Here is a 22478-nt window from a genome sequence, read left to right as displayed (position 1 = left end):
ACTTTTAAAAAGAGTGTGTGGTAAAAGACAAAGGGGGATGGCTTCAAACTGAAACAGGGCAGGGTTAGATGGGGGTATTACAAAGGAATTGTTCCGTGTGAGGGAGGGAGGTGAGGCCCTGGCACAGGTTGCCCAGAAAAGCTGTGCCTGCCCTATCCCTGGAAGTGCCCAAGGCCGGGTTGGACGGGGCTTGGAGGAAGGAGATGATCTCGCAGTGCCTTCCAACCCAGCCCGTTCCCGGCGCTGTGCCAAGAGCGCAGCAGGACGCTGCTCTCACGCCTTACAGAATTTCCGCGGGGGGCTCGGGGGGGTCCCGGCTCCGCTGGCGTTGCGCGGCTCCCCCTGGTGCCCGCCAGCCCCGCTGCACAGCAGCTCCCACCCATCCATCCACCCACCCACCCATCCCTCCATCCATCCATCCCCCGGGATGCCGGCGCTGGCCCCGCGCATCCCGGGCTGGGCCGGGCGGGGCGCGGCTGAGCCGGGGCTCGGCTGCTGGCAGAGCCCGCCCCGGGCCCGCCCCGGCCCGCCCCGGCCCGCCCCGCCCGGCGCCGGGCAGCCCGGCAGTGTGGCGAGGCGGGCGGGCAGCGCTCCGCTCCCGGTGCCGCTGCCGATCCCGCTGCCGCCATGCCGCCGCCCTCCCTCCTCCTCCTCCTCCTCTCCTTCTTCCTCCCCGCGCTGCTGCTCCGCCGGGCGCTGGCCGCCGCAGGTAAGGGGAGGGAGGGGGGGCACAACTTTGGGGGGCTGTGGGGTGGGCGGCATTCCCCCAGAAAAGTTCACTGCGGTTGAGGTGCCCGGCCTTGGGACGCCGAGTTGGTGTTTTTATTTCTTTATTTTTTTTTTGATATAAAGGTGGCGGGGTTGGCATGCTCCCGGGGAGGATGATGCGCTGGGTGGCAGCGCTCCCTGCTCCTCGGGGGATGCTCCGCGGGGATACGGGGCTGGCAGCGCTCCCCGCTCCGGGGGGGATGCTCCGGGGGATGCGAGCTGCCAGCGCCGCTCCCTGCCCGCCTCGCTGTGCCGCTTCCTTATATTTCTCTCTCTCTGTGTACATATATATATATATTTATTTTTCTTGGCAAAAGCAAAACAAACCCAGCCCTGTTTGTAGTAGCGCCGGCTGTGATTCCCCGGCAGGTCAAAGAAGTAACTATTCAGCCTGGATTTTTTAATTTTTTTTTTTTTTTTACTGATTATTATTATTATTATTAAATCTGCATTTTTATAAGCTGAGCGATTGATGGCCGGGCAGCCGAGTGGTCTTTTCCTATGGCTGTTCAAAGTTTCCTGTGCGCAGCCCAATCTTGTGATTGAGATGCACTTAAAATCCAGCCCTTCCGTTAGCAATCCCTGCCACAGACAAGAAACAGAGGCACGTCTCTCCTGCTGCCCTCTCTCGTTAGGACTCCTGCGATCAAACTCAGCCTTTCCTCCGTATATCCCCCCCCACATCCACTCCACAACTCCTGGACATCCTCAGCACTTTGTCCTTTGTCATCCTCCGGCGGTGGCAGAGCACAGCCGCCCGCGTTTCTTCTCCGCGTGTAAAAAGATGTGCTCGAGTGTAGAGCTCAGAAGGGCAGCCCTGTAAAGTTTGATGGTTTTTTGGAGGCTGGCAGAGACCGTGAGCGTGTTGGGCAAGGTCGTTATCCCGGCGGGAATTCGGGATCTGTCGCTCCCCGCAGCTCCCGGCGAGGGTTTGAGGACGCGTCGCGAAGCACAGATCGTTCTTGTTAAGGAGTTGAAAGCGTCTCCTGACGAGCTGATTTTCTAGGAAAATGAACCAAGCCTTCTTTTCTGAAGCGTAATTAAGGTGACGAGGAATTTTTAGGGAGGGAGTCTAATTAGATTAATATTTTTTCCGCCTCCGCTGCACAAAGATCCAGTGTATTTCGGCAAATGGGGAACAGGAATGGCACTATTGATTTATCTAGGGGCCCGGACCTTGCTGCAGCAGCGTCCTCCAGCCAGAAGGAACTCTCTCCCTCGGTGGGAAGAGAGAGGTTTGAGAGCTGGCAGCTCCTGCTTGCCTGGGAGAGGTGCCGTGGGGATGGGCAGCGAGGGGCTCGGGGGGTCTGCACAGCACCGGGGTTTTGGGAAACCTGGATTAGCCAGGCTGGATTAACCAGGCTGGATTAACCAGGCTGGATTAGCCAGGCTGCTGTTGGTCAGGGTTTAGCCAAGCTTTCTGTGGATGCTGAGGGGAGTTGGGGGGGATATCACTGTGTTCGTGCCTGGCTCTGTCCTCTTGTTTTTGTGCGAGCCAAGTTCATGCAGGGGTTGAAATAAAACTGGGCAGGAGGAAGGGAGGGAATGAAGAAGGAAAAAAACAAGTTAAACCTGACCCACCTGGCTCAGTTTGAGTCTGGGGAGCTCTCTCAAGGCACTATGCTGCTAATCTGGCATATGTACGTGTGTGTATAATAAAGTTTTTAGCTGGAGAGCTATAATTAGTGTTTCTCCAGGAGAGTTGTGTAGTGGTGGCATGTGATGGTGCAGAGGAGGGAGCTGAGATGGGTGCTCAGCCTGGGTGATCATCCACTCCCTTCCCCATCCTTGCCTGGCTTTTAGGGAGAGGCAGAATTGTTTTCACCCAGAGTTGTTTTCACCCAGAACTGTTTTCACCCAGAAAACAATTTTCTCTTTCAATACCAAAGAATGCACATGCTGTTTGTGTCGGGTTTTGCAGTGTGTGGGGGTAGAAGTGTGGTTTTGGAAGGGGGTTTGAAACCCAGAAAGCATCTGGTCCACTCATCCATCCCCAGGAGCGCTGCTGGGTGGGGGAACCCAGCTCCCAGCGTGTCCCTTAGCCTGGGGCTTCATCCTGCTCCTCTGGGTAGGAAAACAATTTGGGGGGAGGATTTGGAGCTTGCTTGAAGGTCTTTCCCCGTGGGGCTGCACAGAGGGTGTAGGAGGGCAGCTGAAATCCAGAGGGTGACGCTGGAGCTGGGGACTCGGCTGACAAAGGTGGTTTTGGACAGCTGTCATCCTGCTTAAGGAACATCCTTCCATCCTTCTGCCCTGCCAGCAGCAGGAAAACACCCAGGGCTGGGGGGTGGAGGGGGGATAGCAGCACTGCTGTCCCCCAGCAGCATGAGGACATGGGTGGCAGGAGGCTGCCTGCCTGCTGCTGCCAGCCTGAGCAGATGGCTGGGGAAAAAATGCTCCTGGACCTGTTGCCTATCAAATCCTGCCCTTTGGAGGTGGAGGCTTGAGGACAGGGGTGTGTGGAAGGTTCTGCTTGGGGTTTTTTTGTCTCCTTCTCCTTCAGCTGCTTTGTTGTGGAGCCCTCTCTCTCTCTCTCTCAGAAGCTGGTGCTCTCTGTGCCTGGTAGCAGCAGAGGGAAATACTGAAACAACAACAGAAAAAGGAGTGAAATGGAAAAAGACTGCTTTGGAGGGGGCAGAATCACTTGGAAATAGTAGTTGTGGGGGGCAGGGAGGAAATCCAGCTTGCATTTACTCTGCTTAGAAAGAAAAAGCTGACCCTGTAAGGAGCTTGGAGGGTTCAGCTGTGTCCTTCATCTCTGTATGGTCCCCTGGGTCCCTGGGGTGCTGGTTCCCTTTCCATCCCTGTCCTAGTCCAATAGGAATGATATATATATATATATAAATATGTAAAAACCAGATCTGTATTTTGGGTCAGTTAAGTGAGCCAAGATGCTGCAAGGAGCTCTGCTTCCCTTCCATTTCCAGCAGTGGCATCCCCATGGCTTTCTCCCTCCCATTGGCATAATCCTGGCAGCCCTGTGGGGTTTTGGGAGAGTCCTGAGCTGGGCTTTGCTGGGCAAAGCCAGGCTGGCAGGCCAGTGCCAGGCCAGGAATGCTGTGAGGTGAGGACAGAGGGGCTGTGTGGAGTCTGAGGAGTTCATTATAGCAGATGTTGGTGCCATAAAGCCACAGGTTCCTGCTGTTTCCTATTCATTTATATCTTCCCAGCTTTAGCAATGCTAATGTGAGTGAAAACATTTCCTGGGGGGGCTGGGGGGGGGGGGGGGGGAGATAGGGAGATAAATCATCAGCCCATTCCCTCTGCCCCCTTCCTGCCATCCCACCCGTGGGAAGGGGGGATTAACAGGGGTGCAAGGGATGCCTGAGCTGCTCAGTGGCTGCCATCAGCTCCTCCGTGGCAGTTGGAGGCCCACTGGCTTCAATTTTTTCCAAATTACAGCTTTGCAGATTATGGAAAACCAATTTTATGGTTTTCCATAATCTGCAAAGCTGTAATTTGCTGTAATCAGTTGTATTGTGCAAGCCACCCCTGCCTGTGAGTCAGAGCACGGTGGCACCGAGCTGACACAGCCCTGGCCCTTGGGATGCTGGGCTCTGTGCAGGGGATCTGGGTCTGCTGAACACTTCCAGGAGTCTTAACCCTCCTGAAAGTGCTCAAGGCCAGGTGGGATTGGGTCCTGGTCCAGTGCAAAGTGTCCCTGCCCTTGGCAGTGAGGCTGGAATGAGATGAACTTTAAGGTCCCTCCAACCCAAACCAGTCTGTGACTCACTTCTGTTCACCTTGGGCTGAAAGGAGCCTGGGTGATCCTTCCCTGGCTCTGCCAGAGCTCAGGACCTTAGGGAAGCATTGTGTGAGCTGTAGCTCCAAAAAGCAGAGCCCTTGTGGTGTCCCAGAATCAGTGAACCAGCATCTTCTGAGTGATGTTTCCCCTCACACTAGGCTGGAACAAATCCTGTGTGACCTGCACTGGGGCTGGGAATTCACCTTGGGCTGAAAGGAGCCTGGGTGATCCTTCCCTGGCTCTGCCAGAGCTTAAAGAAGCATTTTGTGAGCTGTATCTCCCAAAAGCAGAGTCTTTGTGGTTAACCAGAAACTTCTGAGTGATGTCTCCCCTCAGACTAGGCCAGAGAAAATCCTGTGTGACCTGCACTGGGGCTGGGAATTAACTTGGGCTGAAAGGAGCCTGGGTGATCCTTCCCTGGCTCTGCCAGAGATCAGGGCCTTAAGGAAATGTTGTGTGAGCTGTATCTCCCAAAAGCAGAGCCCTTGTGGTGTCCCAGAATCAGTGAACCAGCAGCTTTTGAGTGATGTCTCCCCTCACATTAGGCCGGAGAAAATCCTGTATGGCCTGCACTGGGGCTGGGAATTCACCTTGGGCTGAGGGGAGCCTGGGTGATCCTTCCCTGGCTCTGCCAGAGCTTAAAGAAGCATTTTGTGAGCTGTATCTCCCAAAAGCAGAGTCTTTGTGGTTAACCAGAGACTTCTGAGTGATGTCTCCCCTCAGACTAGGCCAGAGCAAATCCTGTGACCTGCACTAGGGCTGGGAATTGAGCAGCTCTGGCTTGGGAGAGGCAGAGAAAACCCAGAGAAAAGCCCAGAAAGCTGCTCTGATGTCTGATTTCACACCAGACATTCATTAAAAAAATGAGAATTTGGCCATCAATCCCCAGGAGAGAGGGGCTGAAACAGGAGGAGAGAAGACACCGAGGCCTCCACAGATGCTCCAGCCAGGCAGGCAAGGGAAGGAGGCCTGGCACAGCCCATGGGAAGGTGGCAAGCAGAGCTCACACAGCACACAAACACATTTTATTCCTCTCAGGCTGTAGGACACCCTGCCTGTGCTGAGCACGGTGGTGAGGTCCCTCCCCAGGACCTGTCTCGGTGGCATCCTGGAGGCCTGGCCGGCTGAGCCCCCTCAGGAACCCTCCATGAATCCTCCCTCTCCATCCCTGCAGGCTTGGCTGCATTTTTACTCTCAATAAAAACCTAAAAAATTTTAGGAGTGTGTGCTCACTGTGTTCTTCTCCCTGCACGGGGCGTGATGCTGCTGCTCAGGCTCCCAGTAAAGCATTCCTGCCCTCGGACGGGGCAGCCCGCAGAGCAAAGCATCCCAAAGGCTGCTGCACCGGGAATTATTTTTGAAGCCTCCTGGTTTTTCGGAGGCCTGACTCACGGCACAGGAATGCGCTGGGCTGGCAGCCCCAGACCTGCTCCTCAGCCAGGGGAAGAGCTGCTGCCGCTGCCGTCTCCTCCTCCTCCTCCTCCTCCTCCTCCTCCTCCTCTGGAGCCCGTTCCCCTTCCCAAACCGCTGGGCTGGGCTGGTAGCAGCCACGTGTTTGCTGAGCTTGGATTTTTAGGGGATTTTTTTTTTCCATCTCTCTCCTTATTTGCTTTTTTTTTTTTTTTAAGGGGCTCAACCTCTTTTTAAAAATTTTTTTTTAATTTTTATTGGGCTCAGCACCTCTGCTGAGGGAAAGGCAGAGATCAAACACCAGCCAGGCTGGGAAAAGCTGGGTGAAGCCACGCTGGAAAACGAGGAAAGGGAAGGGAAGCAGGAATTATTTAGCACGGGGCTTGCTCCAGCGTGTCCTGCACTCTGCCTTTAATCTCCTGCGAGTCCCTCCCTGCCTCAGCCCGGGTCTCCTCTGCTCCCTCCTGCCTGGGGTGGCTTCTCCCACTCTTAGGGAGGCTGATCCCAGTTCCAGAGGGCTCCCCCAGACCCACACAGGTGGGGTGTAGCTGGGTCAGGTGTGTAGTGAAACACCTGGGCTGGTGGGGAACACCTGGGCCTCCTCCCCTAACTGGTGTAACTGGGGGTGTTGGAGCTGTAAGCTTGAAACCAAACTCCTGATGGCTGGGGGGGTGTCCTGGTCAAGGGACAGCAGTGACAAGTTTGTGTTTTTGCAGGCAGCCCACTCTTTCTCCATGGAGAAAGGGAAGAAGCATGGTAGCAAAGCAAGCCCCATGTCACCACCATGCTCAGCACAGGCAGGATGTCCTACAGCATGAAAGGAATAAAATGTGTTTGTGTGCTGTGTGAGCTCTGCTTGCCACCTTCCCATGGGCTTTGCCAGGCCCCTTCCCCTGCCTGCCTGGATGGAGCATCCTTGGTGTCTTCTCTCCTCCTGTTTCAGCCTCTCTCTGCTGGGGATTGATGGCCAAATTCTCACTTGTTTAGTGAAACATCCCCTTTTCAGCTAATTCCTTGCTGTAAGGTGGAGGAATTACCAGGTCCCAAACCTTGGGAATGGCTGTGAAGCCATGTGGGGTATGAGCATGGGGATGGCAGTGGCACTGGAGGCCCAAAATTGGCCTGTGACCCTGGCACTCGAGTTGATCCAAGAGAAATATAAATCAGGAGCTGCATCCCACTGCTTGATCTGGGTGGATGTGGCTGACAGAGTCCCCCAGCATTTAAAAATCAAATGTTTTTGAGCTATTTTTCCTGTTTGGCCTTGCTTGCTGTGTAAGTTCAAGGCAGTGCTGGTGTGTTGTGTTGTTTGTTGTCGTTTTTTATACCCTGGGAGGTGAAGGGTGTGAATTGAGACACTCACTACTTATATTATTACTGAAGAGCAATACTATACCTGAAGAAGAAAAGCGAGCAGAGCTTTTCTGTCCTGGAATTCAAGGTCTGGGCTGTCCCTTTCTCCAGGGAAGCAAGTCCCTTCAGGAAAGGAGGAAAACCTTATGGATTTGGGGAGCATTTTGTGTAATGCCTGTACACACACATACAGCACAAGCTGCCCTCGCTTCTCTCCCCAAATTATTCCCACATCTTTTGGGAATGACAGAGGAGGAGGAAAAGGGCTGGTTTGTACCACAAGTGATCCCTTCCCAGCTGGAATCCCCAGGGCTGTGAGCACAGGCTGTCAGCCCAGTTGTGGTGGAGCCAGACACAAAAGTCACATCCCAGCACCTCTCCTGCTTCTGGGGGGTCCTGCCAGTGTGGTTTCCTTCAAGACCCCATGAATAACCTTTGCTCCCCTCCTTCACAAGCCTGCACCCAGTGTGAGAGCTGAGGGATTGTTTCCCTTTGAAAGAGCGTGCAAAATCTCATTTTGGGATGTTTAATGCCTGTTAGATCCATCTGCCTCCCTCTAGAGTGGAAGGAGAGCCCAGGACCTCCGAGATGGGTGGGCTTGGGGACTCTGTGGGAATGATGCTGGGGGCATCAGCTGAGCATCCCTGCAGGTACAGAATGCTAGGGAAGAGGTGTGGGGAGTGGAAAAAAAGCTTTTGTGGAGGTGGGGAAATACTCTTGGAGGTGACGTTGCTGCATGTGACATCATTTTTGGGTGCTTTGTCTTGTGCTAGGGATGAGGTGCAGCACACCTTGATGTGTTGAGCCAAAGGCTGTGCAGGTAAAATGTGGGTGGGAGGTGGGGAGTGCTCCTTCCTGGAAGGCACCATGGTGCTCCTCCCCACCAGGCATCCCTCCCTGCTGGAGAGAGATGTGGTGGCTCTTCAGTGATGGGAGGTGAGAGCAAGGCTCTTTGCACCCAGACTTTGCCCTGCTGTTCCTTTGTGAGGCTCCTCTCCTCCCTGGGAGCTGCCACTGGCATGGAACTGACCCCTGCTTGCCCCCTTTGCCACATCAGCACCTCTACAGGTCCCATTTAGCCACTAAAACGGGGCAGTTTGGGCTGGGTTTACTCCCAGGTGTACCTGCCCCTCCTGGGGCAGTGGCAGGATGGAGGGGTGGGACATTTCCAGCCAAATCCAGGCTTCCCTGCCAGGTGGCTTGCAGAGGTGTGAGGCTATTAAAAGGGTTGTGTTGCACTGTGCAGCGTGGGAGTTCTCCTTAGGCAGGAGGTTGCAGAGCCCAGGAATTCCTCAGGACAGATTCCTGGGAGGAGGGACATGCCTGGGATGCAGCAGTGCTGGCAGCAGTGTCCTCAGAGCTTTCCAGGCTGTGAGGTTCAGGGCACACGTGAGGGCATCCACAGCAGTGGCTGAAGGCACCAAAGTGAGTGAAGACTTTGTTTCACTGACCTTCCAGTGGACTCCCATGGTGTCTAGGAACTGTAATTCCTGCTGACTGCTAGCTGGAGCACTGGAGCAATTGGGATGGAGAACAATCCCAGGGCTGACAAGGTGGTGTTGGGTCAAAGGTTGGACTCGGTGATTCTGGAGGTGTTTTTTAACTTCCATGATTCATAGCAGAGCTTTGGAGGGTTTCATGGACATGGATGAAGCAAAGTTCTTCCACTGGGTTGATGGGCTGTGCCTCCCTGCCATCTTCAGGGGGTCTGGCTGCCCCTTTTGGGGTCTGTGAGCAGGGGCTGCTCTCCCCCATGGGCTGTCCCCATCCCACACCATCACCCAGCTGCCTTATTGGCTCCATCTGTTTGGGTTGGCCTGGAGAACAGAAGGGAGGGTGTTTTCCAGCAGCTAGAACGTGGTTGCTATTTAAAACAACCAAAAAAAAAAAAAAAAAGAGAGAGAGAGAGAGAAAAAATGCCGTCTGCTGCCTGCTTTTCGTCCGTGGAACCAAACAAGCATCCCCACCCTCACCTGGAGGGGCATCTCATCTCTGAGGGCTCTGCAGGGCCCTGCAAGCCAGGGCAGTAATTAGTGCTGGTGTCAGGGAGGATCCTGCAATGTGGCCGTGCTGTCTGCCCTGGGGCTGCTGCTGCCTTTGGGGTGGCCACTGCCCAGGTGTGGGATCCCAACACCTCCCTCCACCCCTGTTTATCCCAAACAAGGGGTGCAGCCTTTGCCTCCCCGCTGCCACGGCTGGTTTGGCAGTTGCTGGAGGGTGCTACGGTGTTCCTGCACTGGAATATTACTTTTGAAGGTTTTTCTTTCCCCCTTTGACAGATGTGAAATGTAGAGACAGGCTTAAAATGAAAGCATGGCTCCCAGAGTCCAATTACACAGCAATTAAAAGTAATCAGCGGTCTGGGTCGCTGAGCTGGAGAAGGGGTTCATGGAAGGGTTTTCTCTGCCAGCTTATCTTGGAGAAGCTTAAATGTCCTGTCTCTTCTGCTGTCTGGGCCCTGGCTGGGGGGCATCTTCACAGAGTAGGTTGAGCATTGCTAGAAATCTGAATTAGGCTGGGATTAAGCTGTTCCCAGTGCTCCCAGCTCCTCGCTGGGGCTGTGGCATCCCTACCCTGCTCCCTGGGCTCTCCCCTGAGTTCCATCAGTCTGTGTTTTGGGGCATTTGGTGACGTGGTGTCACTGCTGGGTGCACATTGTCATTCCTGGGGCCACTCTGGGCTGGAAGGAGGAAGAGGAGGTGGCACTTGGGGCTCCCCTGCCAGCTCCATCCAAGCACGTCCCCCAGGCCTGCAGTTCCTGCCATCCTCCCCTGTCTTTGGGAGGAGATGCTGACTCAGTTGTGGAAGCAGGTTTTCCTGCAGGATGTCTGATTCCCCTGCACATCATTTTGGCTGCTTTTCTGCAGCCAGAGCCTTGCAAGCGCCTCCTTCCGCGCTCCGGCGTCGGCGCTAACGGGATTTGTTACAGGAGAGGGGATTTGGCTGGGGAGCTGCTCGGGTGACTGGGATCCTGAGTGTGATGAAGTGGGGTGTGGGCTGCCAAGGGCTATAAAACTCTTTTCCTCCCCCTTTTCATTCCCTCTTTTCTTTTTTTTTTTTTTCCATGTGTGTCTCTGCTTTATGGTTTGCTACTGGTGAATGACTCGGTTTGGATTTAAGGACTTAGAGCCTCGTGGCTAATCCCTATCCTGGCTTGTGGATCCTTTGGATACCTTGATATACATAAAATACATATGATATATATGTGTGTGTATATATAAAACAAGGCATCAAGGCACTTATTTCATATTTCTAAAATTTATACACCAAGATAAAAAATGCTGGCTGTGCCCAAAGCTGGAAAAGCAAGATCCAAAAGCTGGGAAGAGGGTTGGGTTTTGCTTGGGCTGAGCAGTGACTAACCAGAGCTGAGCTTTTAAAACAAATGCTTGGGATAAACTGGTTATGCAAACTGGGGCGAATTGGGCAGGTTCCTTTGTAGTTTATAGCAAAACTCCAGGAGTCTGGGGCGTGTTGGGGCCGGTCCTGCCGGGGATGGAAAAACCCACACGCCGGCTTTGCCGATGGGGTCGCAGCCGACGGGGAGGCATCCTCAGGGATAAGGAGCAGGGGAAGCCACAGGTTCAGCTCTGTTCAGCTGAAACCTTGAGTAGCACTGATCCTAAACACAGAACAGGTCAAAAATAGATGGCTTTTCTGCCTTTTTGAAGGGTGGTTTTTAATACCTGCTCAGAGGAATCCGTGCTGTACTCGGCTCCAAGGAGCTGTCGGGCTTGCTGGTCCTGTGCTGCTGAAATTCAGCAATTCAGAGGATTTGGGGTTGTTTTTTTGCCTGGGACATGCAGGCATGCCAGCAATGCTCAGCATGCCTTGGGAAGGCTGTCAGGCTCACAGACCACAAGGCTTCTGGTTTCCATCACAGCAGCCGCTGTTTTGGCCAGGGGCATCCATCCATCCATCCATCCATCCATCCATCCATCCATCCATCCATCCATCATCCATCCATCCATCCATCCATCCATCCATCCATCCATCCATCCACCCATCCATCCACCCACCCATCCGTTTGTCTGTCCGTCCCACAGCCCTCCCAGGGCTCCTCTCCAGCGTGGTGCTTTGAGGACACTGGGATCAAGAAGGGGGTACAAGATCTCTTTGGGTGGATTTTCAACTCCACCCAGCCCTGTGGGCTGGGAGAAGGTGATGCCTGGCTTTTTGGAGAGGCAGGGTAAGGCTCCATAAGAATCCCACTTGCTGCTTCCTGCTGGATCAGGCTTCTGGCTCAGCAAAGACCAGCTTAGGCTGCTGTAGTCATTTTGAGGGAGAAAAGCCTGGCTGCTGGATGGAGCAGAAAATTAGATGAAAACTGCCTTACAGGAAAATAAAAGATGATTTTTTGCATGCAGGGAGGGGAAAAGAGGAGGTGAGGTTGCTGCTTAACCCTGAACATTTTCTGAGCACTGCTGGACCCATTCACCATTCCTGCATCCTAAAGGATGCTGTTTCTGGCTTGTACAGAAGGATGAGGTTGGATGTGGGGCCCTGTGAGAAATGGATTTGTAAAGAATTTTTAAAATTTTGTAGAAAGCTTACACAGTCTTGTACAGTTGTATATAAGCATTGAGATAAAATAAAGTGTGTTGACTTAGGAAGGTTATGGAATAAAGACGATATTGTTAAGCAAGGGATTGAATTAGAAATATGTTTTAATAAGTTTTAAAATATGGCTTTGTAAAAATATTAAACTAAATACTAAATACTAAGCTAAAATATTAAACTGAATACTAAACCAGGACAATTAGATATTTTAGAGAATTAGAATTGTGAAAGATGGGTTGTAGTAGGATGATGTGAGGTAAAAATATAGGTGATTGGTGTTAGAAGTAATAGTGGTGTGGTAAAATCAAATCTTCAATAAAACCTTTTAAAACACCTCTCAGTTGCTCCATCTCTGTAAGAGCTGGGAAAACCAACAGGACCTCAGTGGTCCCAGGCTGGCTGGGGAAGGAAAATCTTCCCTTGTAGAGCAAGTTCTTGCTGTGCTGCTCCCCCCCCTGCCTTTCCCTCTCCACTGGCTGTGTTTTCCTCAGTATTTATGGCCTGGCTGGAAGGAAGGGGACGCTCCAGCCGGGTTGTTAATGACCCCTGCACGGAACAGCAAAGCCCACTTAGCAGTCTCGGCCGAGGGGTTTTAGTGCAGCCTCTCTCCTTCCCTCGGAGAGGGATGGATGGGAAGGGCTGCCAGCACCATTCCTGCCTCGCAGAGAACAAGGGCTGGGGTTTGTGTGCCACGGGGAGGCGGGGGAAGGAGCCTGTGGAAAGTTTAGGGGGGAGAATTCAAACCATATGTTCCGCCCAGGGTCGAGTTGCAGAGCTAAAACCAGCAGGGAAGCCAAAGGAGCCGGAATCCTGCAGCTTGGCTGGGCTTTGCATCCCTGTAGGTGTGGGGGGGGAATCCAGTATGGCCTGCTCAAGGATGGTTTTATAAAATAAACCCTCCCTAAAAGATGATTTGGGTTCTGTGCCTAAACCCTCCCTAAAAGATGATTTGGGTCGCGTGCCTGGCACTCTGCTGTCCTGTGTGTTTAGAACTGGGGTCTTCAGGGCTGTTTCCAAGCCTTGGGGTTCCTCTAAATAGTGCTGGGAAGAAGCTTGTCTGGGTTGTCCTGAGTTCGTGGTGTTTGCAAGTTTGATGGGAAGTCAAAGGAAGAAATTTCTGCCAGAAAGGGAGTGCCTGCAGCTCGCTGGAAAAGCAAGGGTGATGTGCCCAGCACCAAGGCTGCCCTTGTGGTCTCTTTCCAGCTACAGAGAGGAAAGTCAAAGTGGAAAAAGTTATGTGCAGGCAGCTTGTAGAGTTGTACAGGCATCAGACCTGGGTGATCTGAGCTGGGTGAAAGTGCTTTGAAAAAGAAACCCAGAAGCAGGAGAAGCACCGAGGTCTCCCAGCAAACTTTTTGAGCTGGGAGATCTCTTTTGTTCCCCAGACTAAAGGCATGGAGACAATATCTGATTCCCCAGCCGGCTCCACGGAGCTGTTTGCAACCTGTCAGCTTGGAAACCATCTGCTCACAGCCCGTGGGGACTGTGCTGTATGTGGGACACAGGGGGAGGGAGGCTCTGCCGTGACCCCCGTGGGATCCAGCCCCTCTGCACCACCTTGTCCTCTGCCCCAAGAGGAGCTCCTGTGCCTAAAACGCCCAAAATCCCCATGGATTTATCTTTGGGCCTGCTGGATTATTTTTGTTGCTTGTTTGTTTGGGAAGGGGGGGCTGTTTCTTTTTTTAGCTTCATTTCCTAAAAAAAAAAAAACCCAGACTTTTTTTTTTCCTTAGCTGCCGTGCTGTTTGTACGTCTGCATCCCTCTCCCTCTGATTCAGAAGATGTCTCGTAATTAAGTGCCTGTCTGATTAGGAAATTAGCAATAAAGTTTTTATCTAGGGTGGTCGGCCAGTGAGAGGGATCTATTAATATCCCACTTAAAAACAAAAAAAAAAAAAACAACCCCAAAACATCAACAGCATAACACTTGCCACCTACTATTGGGGAACACAAATGCCATGTGGGAGGGAGGATTTGGAGCAGCAGATCCATGAGAAATCTGGCTTTGCTCTGCTGCTTGGGGGACCACGGTGTATGATCAGAGATGGGGCACCTGGAAATTAATGAAGGATTGAGGAAAATGCTGGAAAAACCTTAGGCAAGGTGAGGGAAGCGCTGTGGGCTGCTCTCAGGGCATGGCAAGAGGCACTTGTTGGCAGGTGACCTTAATTTGAAGGAAATGATCCTTTGCTAATGATGTTTGAGATGGAAGGGGGAGCAGGAGAGGAGCATCCCACAGGTTAGCAGGGAGACGTGGGGAGGCTTCCTTCCAGCTCTGCAAGAAATCACCTGGCACAGGGGATGTGGGGCACTGATGGCAGCCACAGGGCCCAAAGGTTGGAGGAGTTTGGGTTATCACAGACTTCTAGGCCAGGATTATCCTGAAGCTTTGGTTTTCCATGGTTTTGGGGAGCAGCAGCTCCTGGCCCCTCCAAAAATGGAGCAGCAAGGAGAAGGATGGTGGGGGGAAGAGCATCCTCCACTGAGATGGTTTCAGCTGCTTCTCCAGGTGCTCTGGGTGTCCCCAGGGTTTGATCTGGCTGGTGTTTGTCCCTTGGGCAGTGCCACAATAAACCTGGCTCTTGCCTCATTGGGTCTGGGACACTCCAGCTGCCCAGGAGATGCTGTAATCCAAGAGGAACTGAACCTGAGGGAGGACTGGGTGATGAAAGGAGTCCTTGTCCTATTGCAGACAATATTGCAGAGTCCCCTGGGTTTTAAAGCACATTCTTTGCAGAGACAGGCTCTTAATGCAGTGCAGGAGAAGGCTTGGAAAAGCAGGAGGAGGTTCTCAAGGAGCTGGTGGAAATGAGAACCTGGAGCTAGGAAAGCTGAAGTGTGCTTTCTTCCAGCACTAGGATGTTTATTGCAGATAATTCAGAGAGATGGCATCTCTTTTGATTTAAAAAAAAAAAAGAAAAAAAAGAAAAACAACCTCTATTTTGAGACTGCTGAGAAAGTGACTGCCCCTTGTGATTTTTCACAGCTGAGATCATTTCTGGCTGAGTGAATCCACTCTGGAGGTTTTAGGCTCGATGTGTATGGGTGAGCTCAGAATCTGAATTTTTATGGGGTGTGGGTAAATCTCTATCACTTTGGACCAAAAGATGAAGAGAAGACTTTCATCCACTTTTGGGGTGAACTGTGATCAGGAGCTGCTGTGCTCTGAGGGAAAACAAGAAACGAGTGTTTGCTGAGAGCACATTAGCAAAAGCTGGAAGGAATTACTCCTCTTTTCAGAAATAGGTAATTCACATCATTTTGGGAGACACTGAATTTCACCAGCGCTTATTCAGGCCCAGATTCAGTCTTGTTCCCTGGACTGCAGACTTTGGGAGAAGAAATTAAGTCTGAGGCAAAGCAGGCTGCCTGTGGGAGGGACCGAGGCTCAGAGCAGGGCTTTAATTTCAGCGGTGCAGCAGTGTAATAGTGTTGTTTATAAGCTTCTCTTGCCACATGAAAGCAACGTGGCATTATCCTGCTTGGCCCTAAAAGCAGGGAAGCAGCCAGAAGAGGCCTGATTACAGAGCAGCAGCTCTTTCTTCCCATCACTACAAAAGAATAGACAATAGAAAGCAGGATCCAGTTTTAGCTGCAGTAATGCAATGCCCTCCTTCTGGTGGTCATGTCACATGCTGCCTGAGTAACTCCCATCCTTGTTTTGCCTGGAAAACCAGCCTGGGAGGGAAGGAAGGAAGGAGGGAGGAAGCAATGGCTTGGGCTGGGTGATGCTGGGATCAAGTGCCCAGCTGTGGGTGAACCTTGTCTCTGGCCACCTTTGGGACCTTCAGCATCTGTGGGGACAGCAGTGGAGGAAGGGGAAGGTGGTGGCCTTCAGCATCTGTGGGGACAGCAGTGGAGCTGGTGGGCTGTTGGGTTTTGGGTCACCAGCCCTAGGAATGGGGGGTGGCTTGGCTGGAGCCTGGGGTGTGCTTGGGAGGCTGAGCCTGAGGTGCTGGAGTAGGAACTCACAAAATCAGCTTTGTGCTTGCTCCTGCCATGAGATTCCCATCCATGTATGAGTGGGCTAAGCCATCAAAAACATGGATTTAATTTATTTTTCCCTCAAGGATAACTAACTTGACTGTTTTAAGGCATTTTGGAAGCAGGATGGGGGATGTTCCCAGCTTATTTTGTGTTGCTTGGCTTCCCCAGGTTGGGGGAAGGTGTTGGTCTTCAGCATCTGTAGGGACAGCAGTGGAGGAAGGGGAAGGTGGTGGCCTTCAGCATCTGTGGGGACAGCAGTGGAGCTGGTGGGCAGTTGGGTTTTGGGTCACCAGCCCTAGGAATGAGGGGTGCCTTGGCTGGAGCCTGGGAGGCTGAGCCTGAGGTGCTGGAATAGGAACTCACAAAATCAGCTTTGTGCTTGCTCCTGCCATGAGCTTCTTACCCACGTGTGAGGGGGGCTAAGCCATCAAAAACATGGATTTAATTTTTTTTTTCCCTCAAGGATAACTAACTTGATGGTTTTAAGGCATTTTGGAAGCAGGATGGGGGATGTTCCCAGCTTATTTTGTGTTGCTTGGCTTCCCCAGGTTGGGTGATCTGTGTGGGTGATCGCTAAGGAGAAAGGGGACCCCTCTGAGGCCCTGTTGTCACCCCCATCATTGCAGGAGGTGTGGAGAAAATTCCAGTGGAGATAATTTTTTTAAAGTAGCCACAGGTCACAGCTGGCTTGCTTTGGGCTCTGGCATTTCCCAAAAAAGCTGGATGGGAAAGCAGTGCAGGGAAAAACCCACAGCAGAAACCTGACAGCTCTTTGTGCCCGGGACAAAGGGCTGGTTTGGAGTTACAGGGAAGAAAAGGAGCTGTGTTTGTGGAGGGAAAGGTGTTGTAAGATGGGTATTGGGACTGGGGGGAGCCAGATGAGGCCAGAATGAGAAAATACATTGTTGAGGATGATTGAGGATGCTGGCCCTGGGGAAATCTTTCACCAGCCTCCTGGTGCTGTGGATGCTGATTTCCCCACTTCTCTGCAGCTTTAAACATGCAGGAGACAAACTGTCCCTGGACACTGGAGTGGCAGGAGGTGGGTGCCCACTGCCAGCATCACAGGTGTGTGCTGGGGATGCCACCAAGCCCTGGAGCTGGGGCTGCTCCCAGCCTTTGTGGGGTTTTAACCCCATTTCCCCCTCCTCACTCAGTCTGCAGTTAGGGGCACCTTTTATTACACCTTTTTTATGCCCAAGACTAATGGTTCAGCCTGAATACGTTATCAGAGCAGTGTCTGATAAGTTTTCTGCCTTGAAGCCCTGGGGAAGTGCTTGTTCAGGGCCACTGCAATAGATTTTCCTCTTCTTTCCCAGCTGCCTAAAAACGGTGTGATTTTTTTTTTTTACTTGCTCCTTAACTGAGCATTATTACTTTAATCAGTGGGAAGAAAAATGCAGGGCCCAGCCAGTGTTGTCCATAAAGGCTTGCAATGCCTCTTTGTGCTTTCATAAACCCACAAATGGCTGCTGATAGGAAAGAATGAATCCCTGATTGCTCAGATGGGCTTGGATCCTGTCAGGGAGGTGACAAGGGTGGAGCTGGTGGCTCGATCCCGGCTGTGGAGGTGATTGAGGCTGGTGGTGAAGAGGGTTTGATGTGGATGTGGAGCAGTGGAGGCACCAGGACGTTGTGGAGGGGGATGCAGAGGCCCCAGGTGAAGTCTGGAAGACAGGAGGAGTTCCCACATGGAGTGGGATGCTGAGCATCCATGGAAGCAGCCTCACGTGCATTAATCCAGGAGCTGCCTGCAGCTCCCCTTTCAAGCTGTAATAGCCAGAGCTGGGAGAGTCAATCCATATCTATTTAAAGCACTTCAATAAATAAAGATACTAAATAAAATCACAGTGGCCCTGCACTCTCTATGAGCTTCTAGGATTTCCCTTTCCCCTCCCTCCGTTTGCTTCTGGATGCATCCGGAGGTGAAGGAAGGGAAGGGATGGGAAGGGTCAGGAGTCTTGGCTAGTATGGGTGACCTACACCTCTCACCTGTGGGTCTGCAGCCAGACACCAACGTGGACAACTCAGGGAGATTGTGCCACCCAAGTGAGGGATCATCACCCCAAATCCGGACCCAAATGAGGATAGGAGAGGGGGGACACACATTTCTTCAGGGATGTTTTATTAAAGGCAGTTTTCAGGGCACAGCAGAGGAGTCCCAGTGGTCGCTGTTTTCTGTGGCAGGAAGGTGACAAGTGGGGAGCTGTCTTTGCAAGCCCTCTGTAATGCTAATGGAAGTGCAGGTTGGCTTTTTGTTGTTGTTGTTTGGGTTTTTTTTTATTTCTCCCCTGCCCCTCCCTTGCAGAGGACTAACCAGGGAACACTTGTTGGAGGATAAAATTAAAAAGCCCGTGGTGGTTTATTTTGAGGGCAGTGTGTTTGCTTTCACTTCATGCTGGAGGGAATTGCTCTGCTGCTGTCAGCAAATAAATAAAATAAGAGCTTTGTTTTAAATTAGACTTTCTTCTGGTAGCTAATTAGGCGAGCTGATACCTGCAGTTGCATTACCTAGGCACCGACTGTACCCAGCATATTTGAGGCATATGGCTGCTGTCGGCAGCTTCTAAACTTCATTAGCCCCTCATTATGATTTTTTAAAATATCCCCTTAATTGGCTGCGAATTCCCGGAGGCTCTGATGGCATCAGGACTCCTTCCCTGAGAGTCTCAGGGATGAAGCTGGGGGATGCTGTCCGGCATGGGGTTACACTGTGCGATGCTTTCCAACCACGAGGGCAAACTTTTGGGTTCCTAATTGTGAAAATGAGCACTGCGAGCTGGTTTTGGGTGTTATAAGAACACGCAGCCCTCATGCCGGGGGGGACTGAGGGAGCGCCAGGCTGGAGCCGCGGCTCCTGTCCCACCTGGAGGGAGCTTGGCTGTGTCTCTGCTCCTCTCCTCGCCGCTGCTGTGGGCTGGCTGGAAGTTCCTGTCGATCCTGTTGGGGATGGGGATGAGCCCCGGGCAGCTCCAGAGCTGGGGGCTAAGCAGAGCCTGCCTTCCTCCTCCTCCTCCTCCTCAGAGCAGAGCCCGCCGCCCTCCTCGCCAGGGAGGAAGGCTCTGGGGTCCCATCCCACAGGAGGGACTGCGAGGGTCCCCAAGCTGAGCCCTGAGGGCTCGGGCTGGTTTGGGAACGCCTCACAGCTGCCACCCGGGCTCTTTTGGGGCGAGATCATCCCGAGTCCTTCCCTGAGGGGCTGCCCCTGGCCGGGATGAAGCTGAGGGTGGCTGTCCGGCATGGGGTACACGGTGCGATGCTTCCCAGCCACCGAGGGCAAACTTCTGGGTCCCTAATGGTGAAATGAGCACTCCGAGCTCTTTTTGGGTGGAGAGGACGGGGCTGTCCCGGCTGTCTCCCCGCGTCCCCCCGGCTCACGCCTGGGGCATTCCCAGCCGGGCTCCCGGCCTCTGTGGGCTAATGAAGCAGAGTCATTATCCCCGGGGATAATTACCGGCCCTTGCGCAAGGCGGGGGCGCTTCCGACCCCTCAGGCCTTGCCGGGAGCCGGGGCTGGGCCCCGAGCACCCCTCAGACCCCCCGGCCCTCCCCAGCTCTGCTCGCTGTGGGCAGGGGCCAGGGGAGGGGGCTCTTCCTCCCCCTCCTCCTCCTCCTCCTCCTCCTCCTCCTCCTCCTGCCCCCATGCCGCATTCCTGCTCGGGAGGAGATAAGGATCCAGTCTGGCGCCGGGGTTTCAATGCGCTCCCTGATTATCGGCAGGCGCCGGGCAGAGCCCCGGGCAGCGATAAGTGGGGAAGGGGAGCGGGGAGAGGGCTGCCCTGCTCTGGGCAGCACAGGCTCCAGCCCACTTAAAAGGCTTTTCCTTTATTTTCCTTTTCTTTCCTTTCTTTTTATTTTTTCTGATTTTTTTTTTTTTGCCTGTCCACCCAGGGCTGCTGGGGCCTCACAAGCTGGGCTTGTGTGGGGATGGAGGGGGATGAGGGAAAGATGTCCCAAGCTCAGCAGCTGGGTTCACAGAATCACTGATTAATTTGGGTCAGAAGGGATCTTAAAGCTTCAAGACCATGGGCAGGACAAGTTCCCCTATCCCAGGTGGCTCCATGTCCTGTCCAACCTGGTCTTGGACACTTCCAGGGGTTCAGGAAGCTTCTCTGGGTACCCTGTGCCAGGGCCTCACCACACTACAGGGAAGCATTTCTCCCTAATACCCAATCTAACCCTGTTCTCTGGCAGTGGGAAGCCATTTCCCATTGTCCTGTTCCTCCAGAGCCTTGTCCAAAATCTCTCTCCAGCTCTCCTGGAGCCCCTTTAGACACTGGAAGGGGCTCTGCGATCTCCATGGAGCCTTCTCCTCTCCAGGTGGCCCCCCAGCTCTCCCAGCCTGGCTCCTCGCAGAGGCTCTCCAGCCCTTGGAGCATCTCCTTGGCCCCTTCTGGATTGGCTCCAACAGCTCCAAGTCCTCCTTGTGCTGGAGGCCCCAGAGCTGGACACAGCTCTGCAGCTTGGGAAAAGCCATCAGAGGCCATTGAGTCTCAGCATTTGGGCACAAAGATGTCACCACCAAGCACATGGGGGTGCTTTCCTCCCTGGGAGGGTGGACATGCATGTCCAAAGTCACCTGCAGCAGGCACTGTGTCCATGGGACACTGTCCCTTCCCCTTTCAGATGTTGCATTGCACATCTGGGCCTCCCACCTTCCCCACCAGTCCCTTGCAGCTCTTCAGCCAAGGTGTCCCTTCTGGGTTTTAGGGGCTCAGGGCAGGGTCTTTATCAGCTGGGTGAGCCCTCCACGGGACAAAAGCTCTTATCATGTCGGTGGCATCTCTGTCTGTGTGCAATTAAGCCCCATGTGTCTCCTCTCTGCCAAGGAATCTGGAGGCGAGGGAAGAGCCTTATCTTCCTGCTGGTGGCTGGAATGCTCTTGCAGCCCAAAGGCATTTCTCTGCTGTGCTAATGCTGGGGATAAAAAAAAAAAACACCACCAAAAAACCCCCAACAAGCCCATGGAGTTTTGCCCTCTCTATTCACTCTTAAGCTTATAAATAACAGTGCAGCATCCTGGGGAAGGGTGGTGGGGTTTGGGTTTTTTTTTCCTAAAGTTTTTTTCCTCCTCTAAGTGTAACTCTGGGCTGATATCCCAGGAATGTGATCCCTGATGCTCGTAAAAACCCAGCTTCTGGCCTCCTCCTTCCTTCCCAGGCATTAAAGAGCCAGGCCTTGGGGATGAACTGGTGGGATCTCACATCCACTGGGATACTCCACAACACATGGGGCCTCTGGTTTCCGCTGTGAGCTCTCTGAAGCTTCCTGCATTAATATTTGATGCTTTTCCTCGGGGTGAACATTAACAAGAAGTGAGCACCACCAAAAAAAAGGTGCTTTTTTTGGTTTTAGTGGAAGGGAGAGAGAAAGAAGGAGTGGGGGAAAAGCTGAAATGCAATCGTTTTTTATGGCTTTCCGGAAGGGCTTGGATGTGGCTTGGACAGCATCGGGTCAGGAGCAGAAGGAGCAGATAGCCCCAGATCCTCCCTGCCTACTTGCATCTTTCCCTTTCAGGTCGTAAATATAAAACCACTACTTGAAAAACAAAAAGCTCGTTAAGCTGTCAGCGGGCTCCCTCTTGGAGGGTCGTAAATGTGTCTCTGAGCAGTGGCTTTTGTTCCTGTCATGGCTGGGCTCAGGAACTGGGGCTGGAGGCAGGGAGGGAGGGAGGTCCCTGCCCATAGGGGTGCTGGTGATGGGGCTCTGACCCCACTAACATCCCACTGCTGCTGATTTGAGGCTCCCCAGCCCTTCTTGTGGTCTTCCTTGTGGACCTCGAGGTATGAAGGTGCTCCAGTGGAGTAGGATTGTGTGAAAACCGCCAATCACTTGTTTTTAAAAATTTAAAAGTTGAATAGTAATAAAATGGTTATCAAAATAATAATATAATTAGAGTAATAATACTTTGAACAATTAGGATTAGGACAATATGAGACACTAGAAACAAAGAGTTACAGACAGTCCAGGTACCTTTTCTGGGCAAAATAAGCCCGAAAAAGGACCCACGTTAACAGAGGATTAACCCTTAAAAACAACAGCCTGTTGCATATTCCTACACCTCATCCATGATGCATAAATTCCATTCAAACCCAGGATTCTGTCTGGGCAGTGTCAGCTTCTTCCTCTGAATCCTGACTGAGTCTTCAGGGCTGATCAAGGTGGGAAGAACTCGATAATGGAGCAATAAATTCTCTTTCTCTGAAAGATTTGGGTGTCCTGTGGCTGCTACCTCACTGCAAGTCCTTTCTTTAAAAAAAGTATCTTACATAGCACAGTTTCTATTTTAACACTTTGTTAGAACCTAAAACTATATTTAACACAGTACTTGAGAGAATGAATACAGCATCACTTTCTAACACAACACACATATTATTAATTTGAATATTTGCAAAAATCCAATCATAAAATACTCATTTTTCACAATTGGAAAGATGGGTGCTGATGTCTTTACAAACAACTCAATGGGTGAGGGTCTTTAGGAGAAGTCTGCAAAATGGGGTTTATGTTTGTAGCTTACAGAACCCAGGCAGTTTGAATTCCTGAGCTGCAGGGTGATAGGAAATGGGTCTGCAAAGGCTATTGCAGAACACAGACAGCCTGAACTTCTGTACTTTTGGAGGAATATGACACGTTGGAGTGGGAAAATGTGTGCT

At 52.3% G+C, this 22478-nt stretch overlaps 1 protein-coding gene across 2 annotated transcripts in view; it reads left to right on the top strand.

Moving 5' to 3' along the window:
* The first annotated feature begins 521 nt into the window (after positions 1-521).
* UNC5B (unc-5 netrin receptor B) overlaps positions 522-22478 on the top strand; it is a 62900-nt gene continuing 40943 nt past the window's right edge. For both annotated transcript variants that reach the window (XM_071438464.1, XM_071438463.1), the window contains exon 1: positions 522-709. In XM_071438464.1, coding sequence (XP_071294565.1) covers positions 628-709 — 82 coding nt within the window. In that variant the 5' untranslated portion in view covers positions 522-627. The remainder of the gene's footprint in view (positions 710-22478) is intronic.

The sequence above is a fragment of the Agelaius tricolor genome, unplaced genomic scaffold, assembly GCF_023055355.1.
Source record: "Agelaius tricolor isolate 1412-34295 unplaced genomic scaffold, bAgeTri1.0.p SCAF_13, whole genome shotgun sequence".
Classification (NCBI taxonomy): Eukaryota; Metazoa; Chordata; class Aves; order Passeriformes; family Icteridae; genus Agelaius; species Agelaius tricolor.
This window is presented reverse-complemented; position numbering and strand designations above follow the sequence as displayed.